This window comes from Stylophora pistillata, chromosome 7 (assembly GCF_964205215.1).
Source record: "Stylophora pistillata chromosome 7, jaStyPist1.2, whole genome shotgun sequence".
NCBI lineage: Eukaryota > Metazoa > Cnidaria > Anthozoa > Scleractinia > Pocilloporidae > Stylophora > Stylophora pistillata.
The window spans coordinates 32,632,098-32,650,289 of NC_142525.1; the positions used below are offsets into that span (position 1 = coordinate 32,632,098).

The 18,192-nt window shown below is 38.9% G+C and overlaps 1 protein-coding gene across 4 annotated transcripts; it reads left to right on the top strand.

Moving 5' to 3' along the window:
- Positions 1-7,511: 7,511 nt before the first annotated feature.
- On the top strand, positions 7,512-17,644 carry LOC111335619 (uncharacterized). Of its 4 annotated transcripts, none has more exons than XM_088726197.1 (7): positions 7,512-7,652; positions 10,803-11,298; positions 11,493-11,657; positions 11,863-11,919; positions 12,416-12,478; positions 12,684-12,744; positions 16,860-17,644. In XM_088726197.1, exons 2-7 carry the CDS (start codon positions 10,834-10,836, stop codon positions 17,186-17,188), a joined length of 1,140 nt encoding a protein of 379 aa, XP_088582323.1. In that variant the 5' UTR covers positions 7,512-7,652; positions 10,803-10,833; the 3' UTR covers positions 17,189-17,644. The 4 variants fall into 4 exon arrangements, with proteins under 4 accessions (XP_088582323.1, XP_022797316.1, XP_022797314.1 ...); XM_022941581.2 differs by lacking the exon at positions 7,512-7,652 and adding an exon at positions 7,671-7,818; XM_022941579.2 differs by lacking the exon at positions 7,512-7,652 and adding an exon at positions 8,587-8,736.
- The last annotated feature ends 548 nt before the right edge of the window (positions 17,645-18,192 follow it).

Consider the following 18,192-nt stretch of genomic DNA (forward strand, 5'->3'; position numbering starts at 1 on the left):
GCCGAAAGATTTATTTTATGCAAGTATCCCCTTGCAATTTTTCTTTTCTTGTTTTCGGTTGTCTCCAGTTCAATTCTTAGGCTGTGCTTTAATTTGTTTAAAGCCAAGTAGTCTGCCACCGGTCAGTTAGCAGTTTTAAACACTATTTTTACACACAATGTTATTTTCAATTTGTTTGTATTAGCCCTGAAAAGCCTCATTAGGGGAGTGGTCATTTAAGATTATCATTATAACACAAATAATCTATCCTTTTTTACCACTTTTTCCACCCGTTTACTATCCCACCTATGTAGGTGGAAAATAAGCCGACATTTCCCAAACTCTCCTCTCCCCACTCCTTGATCAAGTAACGGTATGATGTAGTGGTGTTAGGTTCCAGTTATGGAGGTTCCATCGCTGCAAGCCGCTGCGCACGAGCAGGGCAGTTGGTATGCGTACTGGAACGAGGCAAGGAGTGGTTACCGGGTGACTTCCCCGAGAGATCAAGAGACTCGACGCAGCTTGCGCAGATAAATGTTGGGGGCAAGGGAAGAAGAATTGGTATGCATTACAATCAATGGTACACATAAATGACAACTAACATCTCCTTGCTGTGAAACAAATAACACCAAACTGATGAATATTTAAGAGTGATAGAACATCTGAAATGTTTAGATTTACAAGTGGTGAAATGCAAACGGTTATCCAGGAAAATAGCCGCTCTTTCAGACTTTTTTGACATACTGAGTCTTCTCATACGACGAGAATTGAGAGTGTCTCACTGAAAAGGATCTTGATATTTGATTGAGCCCTAGAAATTAAACAAGGTTTTTTAAGAATATTTTCCTACCAAGGCATTCAACAGCTTCTCGTAGTAGCTTTCAGCGGCACAGGTTACACCGTTCATAGTGCTAATATATTTCAGATCCTTTGGGAAATTCCATACCTCACTTTCGAGAGAATTCTGTGATAAATTTATGGTTTCTTTCTACGTTCAAGATAGCTTACGATTTGTACGAGTTTATTGTTACTGATGACCTAACACTCATTCAGGGGTGGGGTGTTGGTGGAAGATCTCTCAGTAATGCCAGTGTGGGACTGGATGCAGAGTCTGGTGTGTTTCAGGATCCATTATGGCCACAAGCACTCAGAGATGACTTGGAGCAGCTGTTGAAAGTAGATCGAAAACATTTTGTTGATATGATAAAACCTGCACAATATCCTGATAACTACCCAACACTAGATAAAATTGACCCCATGAAAGAAGGGCTCAGTGATTTTGACATCGAGGACTTGGATAAGATGTTTTACAAGACACCAATCTATGTAAATTTTGAGGACACGGAGCGCAATCACGTTGGCATCCCCCAGCCTAAGTGCACAGCATGTGGGAATTGCATGGCAGACTGCAACGTTGGTGCAAAGAACACACTGAATTTGAATTACCTGCCGGATGCAAAGGCTCATGGAGCAGAGTTATTTGTTGAGGTATTAACTCTTAGAACATACTATGCTAGCCTGTGACAGCTGGTATCCCTTAATCTAGATAAAAAAAACCTTTCTTTATTTCATTGAAATATTTTCGCAAAATAGATAGCAATTGCTCCTCCCTTTCATATGATGTGGTGAATTTGTACATTATTTTGTAGGTAGAAGTGGTATCTCACAAAGTCTCAGAATTCCACGGATTGGATTGTCAGTTATCAAAGAAATGTCTATGAAAAATCCGATGTCCGTGAAGTGTCTGCAGCTAACGTTAATCTTGGCGCAGGGGCGTTAGGGTCTACAAGAATTCTTTAGCGCTCCAAGGAACGAGGCTTCAATGTGTCTGATGAGCTCGGAAAACGGTTTTCCACCAACGGGGATGCAGTTGGATTTAGTTATAACGGCGATGAAGAAGTAAACTCTCTCGGAATACGAACTGAGGAATTAGCGTCTTCCAAACCCCCAGGACAAGCGGTTACATCGATAATGGACTTTAGAACGCTGCACAAGGGTAATTTTGAAAACAACATGTGGTCGAGGATGGAACTTTTCCGTCTATAACCGCTAACATTTTCGCAGTTGCTATTAGCTTCGCTGCAAAAGTAATTGGGATGAATAAGTACCCCACGAATGAAATGCTTGAGAAAACATTTCAGGTAACATTTAGGTTATAGAGAAAACATTAAACTATTTTGTCTCTGGTGCGAAAAAGGACTTCCGCTTTTTTTTCCTTAAGGAAGTTACTCCAACATTACTTTCAGTTTCAATGTAGGGATTATATTTCTCGTTGGTTGTCGTGGAAACGAGTATCCTCTTCCATTTTTGCCCAAGTAAACATGATCAATTTCTTTCATTTGGCTTTTTTTTCACACAATCGATACCGGATTGGGGAAAAAGCGTACGTAATTTTTTTTTCTACTAACTAATTCTAATTTGTGTTTAGCATCTAAATATGGTTATCCTTTGACCTATTGAAGCATTCATTAACAGGGAGAAGAGTAAATCGGAAAACGTCAACACTATATACAGAGTAATTAGACTAAAAACTAAAAATTTGTGTCTAGACCTTGTCGCATATATTCTTCTTTTGATAGTTTTTCGCCACTCACTAATCTGTGTACAACACCTGAAAAAGGCTCCTATTTGATCTATTGATTGACAGGGAGAAAAGTAAATCGGAAAAGGTCAACACTAGATGAATACAGAATAATTAAACTGGAAACTATCAAAATTTGTCTAGATTTTGTCGTATTTAAGATAACTTCAAAGCATCACATCTCTTCTTTTGTCGGCAGTTAATCCAGGGCAAAGGAATTGACCATACTCTTACTCCTCTCTGCATGAGTCATGACAGTGCATCTGGAGTCATTTCTTTTGACAACAAAATCGACGACATTGATATAATATGGGACAGACCTGGATATGAGAGAAACTTCGAGATCATTGACCAAGTGCTGGAACGCGTTGTGCATGGTCTGGGTGGAACGTATGTTAGGAATCCAATCTGGTCGGAAACATTCGGGCGGGGTGTGGTCTCTGTTCATCCTCTTGGTGGTTGTCCTATGGAGGAATCTGGTGGAACAGCTGTTGTGAATCATGCTGGGTAAGTGTTTGAAGGTAGAGTTGTTCGACTTTGATCCACTTTATACGTAATTTACACCGGTTTTGTTAAATGCGGCACTTGTGAAACTTGCAACTTGAAACTTGCAAAAAGTTAACACGGCTTAAAAAAGGCATGGCCATGCATGAGTAATGAGACACAATGGCTTAATGGAACATTTTCGTACAGTCACATGATCAATGCTCTTTTCCATCATTCATGGTAAATCTTTATTTATGACGATTCTTTTCTTCCAAGAAATCGTGGAGGGCTTTTATCAGTTACTGCATGCAACCAGCTGTGGTATTATGTACATGGGTATCCGTAAGTTGTCATCGTTTCTGCTATCGAAATAATGCATTACTTGTAAATGACAAACTTTCTGGTTTGATACATGGCCTTTGCGTTAAGCGGTGCTACAAGGCACAAAAAATCAGTGAGTTTATGAACATCATGTCATGGCTTACTGAAAGAATATAATTATGGAGTCGTGTATTATTTTACAGGTAACACAGATAAGCTGGTTGATGGACTTTATGTCGTCGATAGTTCAATTATTCCACGATCCGTTAGAGTAAATCCTTCTCTTACCATTTCATGTGTCGCCGAGCTTTGTCTGCGACTTTTGGCAAGAAAGAAGGGGTGGAGTATCGACTACGACACATTTAAGCTACTAGGTTAGTTATTCTGCGGTAAATATGAACTGTAGCCGTTGCAGTGACAAGTTTGGTAGCAGCAGTATCAGTGGTTGCAAACAGCAGGGTTGGCAGTAATAGTAAGAAGGAACCTGGGGCCCGTTTCTCGAAAGTCCCGGTAACTAAACAGGCCCGAAGCCATGTTTTAAAATCAAAATGTAACGGGTAAGAAAGCAGTTTGAATGCCACGAACGGTGGTGATCGCAAATACTCATATAATTAGTTCAGCGCCTCTAGGATAATACGGAAACCAGTAGAGGGAAATACAGGATAGTCTGGTGGTAACACAATCGTCTTGATTTGATCGCTCTCATAGTTGAACCTCATAGATATCAGCGACACAAAGGGATCATCCTAGTTTTACTAAACACGTGAAAATTTGGAACATGAAGCAACTGTTTTACGACCAACGGTTAAAATTTGTCAATTTTTACGCCTTGCGACAAAATTTGTGGCTCAGTGTTTTACGACTAACTGTTAACCTCAAAGAGGCCCTCCTATATGACTGTTATTCTAGCTAAGTCGCTCGCATGTGTTGAAGTTTTAAATCTGTGACTCTCACATCATCATTCGCAATAAATGCCTCGCCTCAAATGTATATGCGTTTTTGACTAAGCGTGAGGTCAAGATGGCTGGGTATTGGACGGGTTAGTTTTTTTGTGTTTTCATACACCGAGACGAACTCGGGCTTCATAAAAACGGAAAATAAAAGAACGAGGCTAATATCCAGCCATCTGACCGAGCAAGCTCGGTCAGATTTAATGTATGGTAAAAAGATTTTGTTTTATCAAGAATCGGGAAATATTTATCGGGAAAGAAACCCATCTATTTAGCACAATAAAACCTCGCGAGTCGTTTATGTTTTCTTTATTTTGACCGCCTTCTACCGCTTTTAGCGACTCCATCGTAGACACTGTCCAAAATTTACGAACTTTTGAGCAAGTTCGCAATTTTCTTTTTTGCGCAGGACGAAAGCGGGCGAAATTCCAAGCAGGCCAGGTGGACCCATTTTGCATGCTCGGGTAGCCAATCAGAACACAAGATTCGCTTTACCTTATTATAGGAATATAACGAAGCATGTTAATAACGCGAACAAAATTTACGCGTCATAAAATTAACGCGAATTTTCCAAAAGTTATGTTTACATACATTTAATTAACGCGAATTTCCGTGCGGTACGTTGCATAATTAAGACGTGAATTTAATATTTTTCGCACTCATTTCGTTAGAAAACGACAACGGCCAACAACAAAATTTGCTCTTTATTTCCGGCAGAAAACATAAGATACTAATGCATGAATGGATCCAGGGTTGGAATGCGCCCCTTCCTGGCGCTTTCTACTGCCTCTGTTATTCCTGCAGCTTTCCATCCATTCAAGATGATTTTCCTCCCCTTTTCGCCTTGCAGGAATTCATATATACTCATAAGTAGCTTGGCGTGGATTGGCTTCAGTGTTGAAAGCTTCAGGTCCACCTCGATTGTGGTGACATCTCTTTGCGGGTCTTTCTCCAATGTTTCAGTGATAGTGGATGTAAAATAGTGACTGAAACCACGCTTCTCCATCTTCTTGACAGATCCGTTTGTTGTTAGATCCAAAGGCTGCAACAGATGAGCTATGTTCTTTGGTACTGCGACAACGTTTATGTTTAGCCTTTCCAGCTCGCTCAAGACTTTATCTGTACTTTGTGCCTTGAACGCATCCCACACTAGCAATGCCTTTTGAGTTTCAGGGAGGCCTAACTCTTCTTTGACTTTAGTGACATACGGGTAAATTATTTTATTTACCAGAGCCATTGTTTCGGCTTCGTTACTCCAGTGCTTTTCATTGTAACTCAAACAGAACCTGGCTGGAAATTCGACATGCGGCAGTGAACGGCTTGTCTTACCAGTAATATTTGTCCACTTAACGTTTCCGCCAAAGTAACAGTAATTCCACGTTTGTCATTACTCCCATTTCTGGATACATGCTTAGAACTCTTCTCTGCCATCGTGACGTTATCCGTGGGTACGGACTTAGACGGTGTTTGGTCAACATTTAGAATAAGTTCATCGGGAATTTCATCTTCAACTATAGCGGACACTATATCATGTAGAAACGTTGCCTTTACTTCGAGCCAAGTTGCTTTGGTGATAGCAGGCCTTGACGTGGTTACAATCCTACGAGTCAAGTTCATTCTCTGGTGCAGGGACTGTAACCAACCGTTGGTCATCACAAAATTTAAATACTGACCATATCTTCCAAGACCACTCTTAATGAGACCCATCAAAATGCCATAAATAACATGCTTGTTGATAGTCCCTCCTGCAGTCCTTGTGCTGACAATGAACGCTCGGAGCTTTCTGTCAAGCTCATCAGGCAGCAGTAAGGGTCTCCCTCTTCTCTCAGAGATTTGAATACAGTCACTCGAACTCGTCTTTTTCGCTTCAAGTCGATACTTCGCCACCCAGGGTCGTAGAGTGCAGTCAGGTTTGAGAAGTCTTGTCTAAAATGTTTTATAGCGTTTACGGTCTCATGGCTATTGGCATATTTGGCAATTTTAATTTCTCATCTTCGCGGTAGATCTTTCTTTTTCTCTTGTCTTGCGGCGTAGACTGCACTTCTGTGACTATGCTGACATATTCTGAATGAAAAAATCCAGATTCTTTACTGCTAGGAAGAATAATGCCTTGTGTATTTGATCCCTCTCTTGTGAAATACATTAGGATTGACATGTCTGGTGCATTTGCGCTTAAGTTGGGGATTTCCCCGCTCATATAAAATTGAACACGAAGGATCGAAATCCACCAATCAAATGACATCTTGCACTTTAGTGGCTTTCCGTCTCGAAAACGGCATGTGTCCTCACAGGTTCACAAATTCCAGTCTTCACGTGTTCTCCCTCAGACCGGAAAACTGTTGACCATTGAAGATAAAGGTAATCGCTGTACAAGCCTAAAGAGCTCGGTTCTTCATTTCAGTAGGCCAGTGAAATAATTAGTGGTACAAGTACGGATGAAGCCGTTCCCACATTGAAATTCAACACTGCTTTAAGAGGTTATCACGTGTATCGCACAAGCTGGAAATCATTTTTAAAGCAACAGCTCACGTTCAAGCAAGAGAAAGACAATAAACACGACCGGTTTGCAGTTGCTGGGAAAACAATATTGCCAGGAACCATATTTCCTTCCACGGTCGGACATATTCCAATAGAATTGAGCCGATATATTTGGTACGCACTCCAGAGAGAAGCTGTCATAAAAGGAGAGGTCACAGCGATAAAATATAAGCCATCTCCACTTGTTCAAGGTGGATTAGAAATACCTATTGCAGTGACCGTGAAATGGGATGACAAAAATGCGATAGACATTTTGCGCAAGAAATTTGAAGAAGTGAGTTATCCCCTCGGAGAAGACGATCGGTACACTGATGAATCTAAGGACATTTTAAACTTAATATTAAATGATGATGCATCAACCGACTCTGACGGTGACGTAGAGGAATTGTAGCTTTGCTTATGATAAAGGTGTCTTTAAATAACGATGCTTTCAATTAACGTAATTTTAATTAACAATGAGATAAATTAAGATACATAAAATTAACGCGAATTTCAAAAATTCGCGTTAATTACATGCATTGTTAATTTCCTATAATAAGGTATATTGCCCATGGGCGCTGCCTGCCAGCGATATGATAACAAACGGTCATGCGTTGGTTCGGCCTTCCGATTGAAAGAGTTAAGTCGTGTTCTAAGCAAAGAAAAAAGAGAAAATATAAAAAAGACTAAAGGAAAGTGCAACATGGAGGTGCTAAGAGCTTCGATCCTCTACTCTTAACGCCTACTTAAGTAAGGTGATAGCCTCAAACTATTATGTCATACCCTGAGTAGGATCATATCAGTCGAGGAGTACACAGGTAAATCCCGTATATTAAAGAAATAGTAGGACAAGCTTTAACATTTTACGACTATAAAAAAGTAGTAGCTAAATCCGTTGGAGAAAAGGCATCAACTTTAACGCATCCTTTGTCCAGAATTTCTTATTTACAATAAGAATTGCACATGGAAGAATACATATGAAAGGTAAGTAATATGAGGAACTTCCCCAGCTTACTCTCCACTATTTGTTGTTTAACGCTATTTGTCTTGAAATATACTCCAAATAGTTATGCGTCCAAGATAACGTGTGTTTCAATTTGGAGTTACTAATTATAAATGCAGCCAAAACTTTTAAAATGACAGCTATTTACTTATCATATCTATTCAAGTCCTAAAATGCTTCTCTTCGAGTAATCGCCATTAGAATGGTGAAAAGTTTCCTGTTGGTGAATTTCTCTACTTCATTGAAACGGTGTAGTTACGGTTTGATAACAGTAGTGATTGTTTTTGTTTGTTTTTGACGTTTCAGTGATTCCCTTGAAATCTAATTGCCACAACTAATTTGCACTCTTTATCGTATATACAACGTAATTATGTAATTCCCGTTCAATTATCTTCGGCAAAAATATTGTTAAACTAATAAATGCCTTTATTGAACGAAGGGGATATAGGTGCAAACCACTTTATTGAAACCTTTCGCTTAGAAAATAGCAATGGTAAACAAAGTAAATGTTCCCTGTTTTCATCTTGGTCAAGCGTAAAGAGTGTCATGCTGGTACCAACCTCTGGGCATTCAAGTGCTCTCTTAGTAAAAAAATCTAATAAAAAAAGTATTTCAAATGTCTTTTCCTCGAAAATTAAAGACTGCTTTGCTTATGTTCAACATAGGCGTAACTTTGTCAGGTTATTTCGATTGTTGTTTTTTTTTTTCTTGAAATTATTTACCCCGAGTGAGTGAATGTCTGACAACCACCTGTTTTGCATCTGTAAGAATTAGTAATACTTCGGAGGAACACAATTTGAGTTTAACGAAGCACGGATGTGATTTTTCGGGTGCAAAATACTCCAAAGCACCCTTTGAGATGTTCGAAACAAGTCAAAGAGTGACTGGAAGCTATCCAGGTAAGTTTAAACTCGGTAATTACTTGAAGAGTCGGTAATTACCTGAAGAGTCGAAATTGAAAAATGGTTTCGAGAGCAACACCAGCTAAATTGGTGAACATTGTACTACCTGCTCTATAGGAACGAGTTTGTTTGAAAGCGTCAATAAGACTGACTCAGGGACGAGAGCTCATTCCAAACAGGGTGTGCTCCTTTATCGTAAGGAACTCGGGAAAAGATAAAATTCTGTTTTAAGACATGTGGCATTATAGTATTATCGTAGCAGCAAAGATAACAACCTGTTCATGTCTACCATTATGATGGTTAAGTTATACATATATAGATATGTATCGACTGGTAGGTAATTAGAATCCTAGGGAGTAGGACAACTGCTGAGAATTCTGGATGACGAAGGAAACTTTTAAAACCATATTGTTCACTTTGAATTAGATGCGGCTCGTTTTCAGTCCTCGCTTCTTAGATTTTGATCTGTGTAGATGGTGTTCGGCTAGTCAGTGAGATGACTCCACCCAAATGTAATGGAAAAATACAGCAGATACTTATTCAACAGCTCACAGATGCTCTCTTAGCCATTATTTCAATATAGAGAAAATCTAATTCAGCTCATTTATTAGTTAATATTCCCAAAACAACTCTTAAATAGGGCGTCACTTAATTTATTATATTTATCACAATGGTGATATCGTTTCATTTGAACTGTTGACCCCCTATAGGGCACCTGCCCTAAAAACAGCTTAACAAATCGCCAGTGAATAAGGCACAGCTTCAGTTAACGTCTCTTCTTTCTTTTTTAAATGAGGTTTTGAAAAAGTAAATCCTTCAAAATAGGATAAAAGATCTCTTTCTGTACTACTCATGGTCAATGCTTGTGCTGGCATCAGCTGATGTTTGGATATTTGCATTAAACAAGCATTTGCCTTTGCGGGTGGCATGGGACAATTTCGTGCTTTTTCACGGCTTCCAATTACCTCCCACTTGAAAACTGTCACCACTGATTTGAACAAAGTTCACTGAACCTTGAATTGCCCAAGAAAACGATATTAATTCCTATTTTAAAAACTGAAACCTGAAGACACTATCAAATATTGTAAAGGCAGCTAATGAGGTGTAACTTAATCGTTGCAAGAGGCGTAAGACGACTGAGGAAATTATAAAATATCCATTTTCCCAGATAACCAAAGTAAGAATTGGTAGAAAAGTAAGGGAAAAAACGAGTTTGACCTAAGACGGTCCACCATAGATTTGTTCGTTAGTGTCTCAAACTGTCTCGCACTGCAATCTTTTAGTTGCCATCAGTGGAACTAGCGACCGAAAAGATGTTGTATGCCATGAAGGGCTTTTGTCTGATCAGATTTTCCGCTTTATTGAGTTTGTGTACGAAATAAAATAGAACTTTAATCCAATTAAGAAACTAAACGAGCATTCCCCTCTAGCACTGACATATTTTTTATCTTTTATACCAATAGGGGAAACCCGAATAGCCTCTTCGTAGAATTTAACAGCTGTAAAACCGCTTTTTTAGGTGAAACATAGTTTGACACAAAGTGACTTCTGTTATTGAAAATTGTAGTTCTCGTATAAAATAAACAGTGTACCTCAATTATTCATTTGAGATCCAAGACACTTCATGGTAAAAGGATCGCGAATGTCGTTTTAAAAGTAATTCGGGGCTAACACTCGTTTAGTTTGATTAAAATGTTTGAGGTAAGCATAGCGGTGAATTTTCCTTTGGTCAGAAGAATCATAGGACGTAAAAGGGAGAAAAATAAAGACAGTAGTGAGTTTGCCATCTGTTTGATTTAATGAATGCTTTTGGAAGTCATTTGACCCGATCAGCCATCTGACAATGTTAGAAGACAAAGAGTGATAATAAACCAATGTGATATGTTAGACCGCTGGTCAGTCGGTTAGTTGGTTAGCCAGTCGGACTTGATGTTTCAGTTGGTGCTGTTGTTGTCGTTGTTGATGTTGTTATTGTTTTATTTATTTTTTTTAGCTTCGGGATGCACAGTCGACGGTTCTCTTTATTAAGATATGTTCCTTTTTTTCTCTGGTGACTTTTTCAGAAATGCCTTAAGTCTGCTGTAAGCATCAGTGATGAAATTTCCAACAAAATTTAAGGTTTTGCTCTCACTGATATCCGCTACAGTCCTTGTGGTGACAGGCCAAAGGGCAAAGTTCAACGACAACGCAAGTGCAGCTGCCTTAGGGTTAACTAAACATAAGGCAAAAGAACTTGCAGCTAACCCAAGCGCTTTGGTACACGAGGCTCTGCATCTTGTGCGACGACGACGGAGTATTGAACCGAGATATGACGACCAAGTGAAGAGGAATATCCACGACAAAACTGCCAACTTGGCTAGCAAACTACATATTGAGGAAGATTCATTTGGAACGGAGAAAGAACATTCAGTTGACAAACGTCAGCTTCCTGAGGCTCTGGGTACGTTAAATGACTACATGGGTGTTGGTGAGAATTCAGACAGATTTCACCACTTTACGGCTGGCCCGGGGAATGAAGACAGGGAATACATACGGGATAAAAAAAGTCTACACGAAAATGTAAGAGGAACAATCATCACATTCAAAATTTATTGGAGAATGGTATTTGGCATTTTTTTTTTATGTTTTGGTGTCTTTTTCTTCCTTGGTGTGTTCCTAATCGTTGTACTTTGGTCGAAATGCTCCCGTTATTGCTCATTTGCGTTTTTTCTTCCTATTTGTTTGTTGATACATTTTTTTCGAAATATCTTAAGGACGTGATTTCTCTGTCGAGAAGCTCTAAGGACGCAAAGCCACTGGATTTCAATCCGCTGTCGCTTGAAGATTTGATAAAAAAGATGGCTCCTTTATTGAAGGGGAAAGACGGAAGAGATGGGAAAGATGGAAAGGATGGCAGAGATGGAAGGGACGGTGTAAAAGTAAGAAACTGCTATAAGTTTAATCCTTACTACACTTTTAACGAACATAACTCATAATGATTATAAATTGGCAAGCATTGAATTTATTTTCTCAGCGTCATTTTAGCAGTTCAAAACTGAAACGATCCAAAGTGAGATCTAGAGGCAAATATTAAAATAAACCAATGTATAATAAGATAAATGAATGAGTTTTTAATTATCACAGGGTGACCCTGGCTATCCTGGTCCTCCTGGACCACCCGGATCTTCTGGATCATCAAAGGTTAGTTAATCTATCTGTTATTTGAGTTCATACACCAAACGTCAGTACCGTAGCCTTAAGTCCGGGTGTGCTGTACTTGCTCATAGGCAAAACATGTTTCATCTTCCTTTTCGTACTCTAAAGGATATGTAATGATACAACCAAGTCTACTCTTGTCTAAGGTTGACTCCATCTATTGTAAACTAGGACTTGTGTTTTGTCTGCCATATGGGATGATACTTTTTAGTGCATAGTAGCAGTTCTTTTGGGTGAGAACAGAAGTGTGAGGAACCTGTCGCAAAGCTAGATTTGGTAACAACTGAGCAAGAAAAGGACAACTTCTTTGATGAAGAAAACTAGCTGTTCAGTTTTTTCAAATTAAACTTCAAATTTGCAGTGGATGTGGTATATGGGTATGTGACGAGGTAGTTGAGCTCACAAGCGACAAAAGAAAACATTGTGAAGTCTCAAGTTATCATAATTTTTTTCCTCCTTCCAAATGCAACTTGAATTCAAGGGGTGTACTGAAGCGTCTGATACTCGTGGTGTTGTAACTTCGTCAACGACTGCGTACAAGGAGGTAAGATTTGAAATAATAATCGCAAAAAAACCAGTTGAACAATGGAGACAAATTGAAAGCTACTTCACCGTTCCATGGCGTTGCACTTTCTACAAAGAATATTAGTTGGTTATGAAGATTGAATGATTGACCTATTGATTGACAAGTGAGTTGTTGATTATGATTGGTCAAGTTAATTCATTTGATCATTTTGCCTTCTGTTTAGGAGAAGCCATCTATTCATGTGACGAGTGATGGTAAAGCATTTCGTTTCTCAGACGGTCTGGGTAAGTCATTAGGCCATAGACAAAGATGCATAAATTTAGTTTTTTCTATGTATATATATATATATATATATATATATATATAGGAATATATATATTCTTGGACTTGATTTGAATGTATTTCGAAGAGCGCTCAACTCTTAGAGGAGCATTAATAAGTATTACGAACTGGTTCAAGACTTCAGAGGTAGTTCATCGTTTTATTACGACAGCTCTGTTTCGTAATTTTCAAGTCTAATGGCCTGAAGATCACCATCGAAGCTAATAAGAAAGCAATCAATTTTTTAGATGTAAACTTCGACCTCACAAATGAATCCTACAACCCATTCGTGAAACCGAACAACAAACTCCTCTATGTTCACAGTCAAAGTAACCACCCACCTGCACTGCTAAAGAACATCCCGGAAAATATAAACAAGCGATTAACCAGCATATCATCAAGCAAAGAAGTTTTCGAGAACGCCAGCCCTCCTTACCAAAAAGCCCTCTACGAAAGTGGCTACGACTTTAAGCTTACATATGATCCACAGCCAGCCCAAAAACGCAACAAAAATCGCAAAAGAAAAGCGATATGGTATAATCCACCATGGAACTCCAACGTGAAGACCAATCTGGAAAGAAAGTTCTTAAATATTGTTGACAGATGCTTCCCGAAAAACCATCATCGCGTCACACAACAAAAAGCTACTATCAGATTACAACCAGTCACAAAATTCACCACAAACACTAGACAAAGAATGCAACTGTCGGAAAAAAGACCAATGCCCCCTAGAGGGAAAATACTTCACATCAAACGTAGTCTACCAAGCAACAGTCACAACTGAAACGTCAACTGATTCATACGTCGGACTCGCGACAAACTTTAAAGAACGGTACAGAAACCACACAGCCTCCTTCCGACACCAAAACAAAAGACACGAGACTGAATTATCTAAACACATATGGACACTGAAGGACAATAACAAACCTTTCAAGCTAGCGTGGAAAATCATCAAACAATGCAAACCGTACAACAACATCACTAAGAAGTGTAATTGATGTTTTTTTGAAAAACTCACGATTATATGTAAAAAGGAACTTTGCAGTCTAAACAAGCGAAATGAGTTAGCAAGTTCATGCCCCCATAGAAACGGATACCTCCTTAAAAACTTCATAATCAAGTAACAATCTCCGAAATTATGCATACCAGTCACATGACTTATATGGATAAGTAGCGTTGTCTTTATATCTCCAGTAGCAACCGTGCTCCAGCTTTTATAGCCAGTAATTGTAAGTTAACGGTCAATCGTTGAAATTACCATCTTCGGAGACCCAGGTGCTGTGAGTCGATTTCAAGTTAAGGGCAGAAGAGCCCCTGGAGACAATGTCTTACAAGACTAGTTCCAAACGGTCGCAGTCGTTCTGTCATGTGATTGGTGCCAGAAAATCTTTGTTTTTTCTGCCCAATCAGAGTGAAGTGTGCTTTGGAGTCCTTTCGTGTGTTTTAAAACGGACATATACAAGAAGCTCTATCGCTCGCTATGTTTGTTTGAGCCGTGCGACAAAGCTTTGCCTGTGGTGAAAAGTTTTAGTCTCAGCATACAATGTAAGATAAATCGATCAGATTGTCCGCGAAAATCTTACCGGTAATTATACTAAATACTTTCGCAGGAATCACAAGAGAACGTGTTTAAAAGTTTGCTAGGTTCGTATCAAACATAATGGTTGCAGGCATTGATATGTCGCTTTAAACGTTAAACGAGATGTAAGCTTAAATCTTTCTACCAGTATCAATTTTTTGTATAATTTGCTGTAACTGAAATTTTTGCAATCCCGTGAAGCTATTTCGTCGCACGGGCTACGCAGGTATGTCGAGTAACTGGCACTTACGCAGCTTTCTGTGCGCGCCAAAATGTAAAAAAAAAAAAAAAAAAAAAAGAAAAAGCTAAGTGTGGAAACTTTTGTTTATTAGATGTGGGTAGATAACCCTTTACTGAGCTGACATTTACAATAAAGCAAACCCGCCCTTTCCATCAACTATTTCCTTGTCTTTGGTTTTGTTTTCCCCTATGAAGGCAGCATCGATTCCCAATGATCAAAGGTATTTAAATTGGTCTTCAACAATCGACAAGTGAGGTGAAATGACAATGACCAAGGGAGTACAAGAGAATCCGTGGCCTTTCGAGCTCGAGAATCTGAACACTCTAGGATTAAACTAGGGTTAGGATTAAGATTAAACTCTTTCCAAACCCCTTCGGTAACTGTTCGAAAACATCTCTCCTTCCCACAATGTTCTCGATAATTAGTTTTTGTTCAGATTTCAATTAGCTAACCGGAAACACTGCTAAGCTTTCTGTAAGCGCTTGCTGGAGGTCGTCCACGAACTTAACGTTCTCTGCAACTTTGGCCATATTGTGAAAGACTTCACTACAAAGCAAAGATTAGATCATTTTTGGCGTGCACAGAAAGCTAAGTAAGCATAAGCGCAAGTTGCTCGACATACCTGCGTGGCCCGTGCGACGAAATAACTTCACGAGATTGGCAAAGTTTCAGTAACAGCAAATTGTACAAAAAATCTAGAAAGGTTTAAGCTTACATCTCGTTTAACGTTTAAAGCGACATATCAACGCTTGCAACCATCGTGTTTTAAACGAACCTCGCAAACTTTTGTACACGTTCTCTTATGATACCTGCGAAAGTATTCAGTATAATTTCCGGTGAGATTTTTGCGGACAATCTGGTCGATTTCTCTTACATTGTGTTCTGAGGCTGAGACTTTTCACCTCGAGCAATGCTCCGTCGCACGGCCCAAACAACCAAAGCGAGCAACTTATCTTCTTGTATATGTGCGTGTTAAAACACACGAAAGGACTCTAAAGCACACTTCACTCTGATTGGGCAGAAAAACAAAAAGATTTTCTGGCACCAATCACATGACAGAACGACTGCGACCGTTTGGAACTAGTCTTGTAAGACAATGTCCCCAGGGGCTCTTCTGCCCTTAACTTGAAATCGACTCACAACCCCTGGGTCTCCGAGGATGTGAAATTACCTGATGAGTGTGGTCATTTTCGACCATACGAAACAGAGCTGTCGTAATAAAACGATGAACTGCATCTGAAGTCTTGAACCAGTTCGTTATAATTATCAATGCTCCTCTAAGAGTTGAGCGCTCTTCGAAATACATTCAAATCAAGTCCAAGAATTTATATATATATATATATGTTCTTTATACGAGGGAAACCCTGACCCTGTACACCCCAAGTAATCATACTTAAATGGAATAAATGTTTGAAAAGAAAATTTGCCCTGAGCGGGATCAAATTTGCCCTGAGCGAGATCAAATCCCGCTCAGGGAAAATTTTCTTTTCAAACATTTATTCTATTTATATATATATATATATATATCTTTAATTATGTATTAATTAGCACTTCGATCTTATTTAACGCTCTTTTTCATCTCAAAAGTTGTAAATAACTGAAGAAGGTCTCTGACCGAAACGTTTTTTATTAAAATTCTTTATATTTTTGACGTCAGAAGTTGTCCATCCTTGCAATTTTTAAACTTTCTACGTTCGTGTTTGCTGCGAGGTTTGGACTGCGAATCTTTATTGATCCTCCTGGCGCGGTGCACCTTTGTTGGCCTGAGAGTTCCACTAACGACTTGCGATATATATATATATATATATATATATATATAACTAACTGCAGACAGTACTGTTTCGGCCTTCTGGGCCTCATCAGTGCAGTGCTAATGCTAGGATGGAGGAGAACCAATATGGTCACCCCAAACGATCCAACCTTTGTGGTATCGTCTAAGCCATGCCAGAGTGCTCAAACTAGAGTACACTAGCGAGCATGCGCAATTGCAGAGCAATGACTCATCCTAGTTAGAGTGCTCAATTTGGACATGAAAGCAAAGCTTTGTATGCCAAAGAGCTATATCTATATATATATATATATATATATAGCTATATCTATATATATATATATATGTATGTATGTATGTATGTATGTATGTATGTATGAATGAATGAATGTATGTATGTATGTATGTGTGTATGTATGAATGTATGTATGTATGTATGTATGTATGTATGTATGTATGTATATCCTTATGTCTCTTTATTTTCGAGCAGAATATTCCCGCTGGTGCTCGGAGTGTCCAACTTCACATTTGGCAGGAGGGATAAAATCCACCAACACATCTTTGGAAATTCCACGGGACGGTCGCTACTTCGTGTACTGCCAATTTCATTTCCTTCAAACTGACAACGATAGGACAGGATTCGAAATCCTGATCAATGGAAATATTCACCTATCAAAAGTTGTAAAAGGTGAAGAAGCCACCTACTCTGGTGCTGTTTTTGTGATGAAAAAGTCAAGCGTAATCACAGTTAGACTTCTAGGTCATGGCACCGTAGAAGGTGATCATACTGTCAACTTTCTGGGCGCGTATGAGTTATGAACGACGCTGTAAGCCCAGAAAACTGTGAGGTGACTAGGAATAAGCAGAATTGTTCATTGACTTCTAAAAAGGTGCCCAGTGTTCACATATATGTTTATACAAAAAATTTTCGAAAAAAGAGATGGTATTAAGTCTCGGATCGATTCAGGATTTGCTTAAAGATATCTAAAAGTTCCTTATATTTTTGTCAGGGATGATTAGTAGTGATACGTTGAATCTGACGTTCCCTCCTCAAATATAAATTCTCTAACGATTGACGACTAAGGCGTTTTTTAAAGTTGCGATGCAAATGACTTCCTAGGACGGGGTCCTGAACCTCATATACATCGCAAAACATTGACTATCTAACAATGGTTATTGGCAGTCTGTTGTATTTAAGTGATTTCTCCAAGATCTACACCCAGTGTCTTCAACATATCAATATCATTAAATTGCCAGACTGATTTTGTCCAGAAATAGTATACTTTCCTTTTCCGTTTGAGCTCGGTTGTAAGTATTCTTGCTTGTCTATGGACGCATTTTAATTCTCAGTTGCCTGGCAAAAGCCTCTATATCTTTGATGAAATTAAGGATTTACGATTTAATTTGAAAGATGTTGAGGCTTATTACTGTGGGTAATCAATCAAAAAATTATGGAAATTCACCGAGCTAAGCCTAACTTGCTGAGTCCTCTAATAAGACTTGTCCCCCATTCCCCTTTTAAGAGCCCCCTTCTTTCCCTTTCAGAGCACTTTGCAAAGTCTTTTATTCCCATTTATCTAAAACTTTGGTTAAAATAATAAATTTTGACTGGAGTTTCAAGGTAACGAGAACCTTGATTGGTTAAAAAAAAGCGGTCTTTCATCATAGTAGAAGAAGCGCAGTGAGCTTAATGTCAGATTCTTGCAACATAATTTCACGCCCACCACATGCATGGACTGCATGTTAGCCATTGACAAAGGTGTCGTTAGAAACTCAATCGTAAGCACTAAAGGAAATTCTTAAGATAGCACATTGAGGAAACA

Excerpts from the sequence above, each read along its gene's own strand:
- LOC111335619 (XM_088726197.1), top strand. The coding sequence starts at position 10,834 with ATGAAATTTCCAACAAAATTTAAGGTTTTGCTCTCACTGATATCCGCT. Across the intron at positions 11,658-11,862 it reads ATGGAAGGGACGGTGTAAAA|GGTGACCCTGGCTATCCTGG; the intron begins GTAAGAAACTGC and ends TAATTATCACAG. Across the intron at positions 12,745-16,859 it reads TCGTTTCTCAGACGGTCTGG|AATATTCCCGCTGGTGCTCG; the intron begins GTAAGTCATTAG and ends ATTTTCGAGCAG.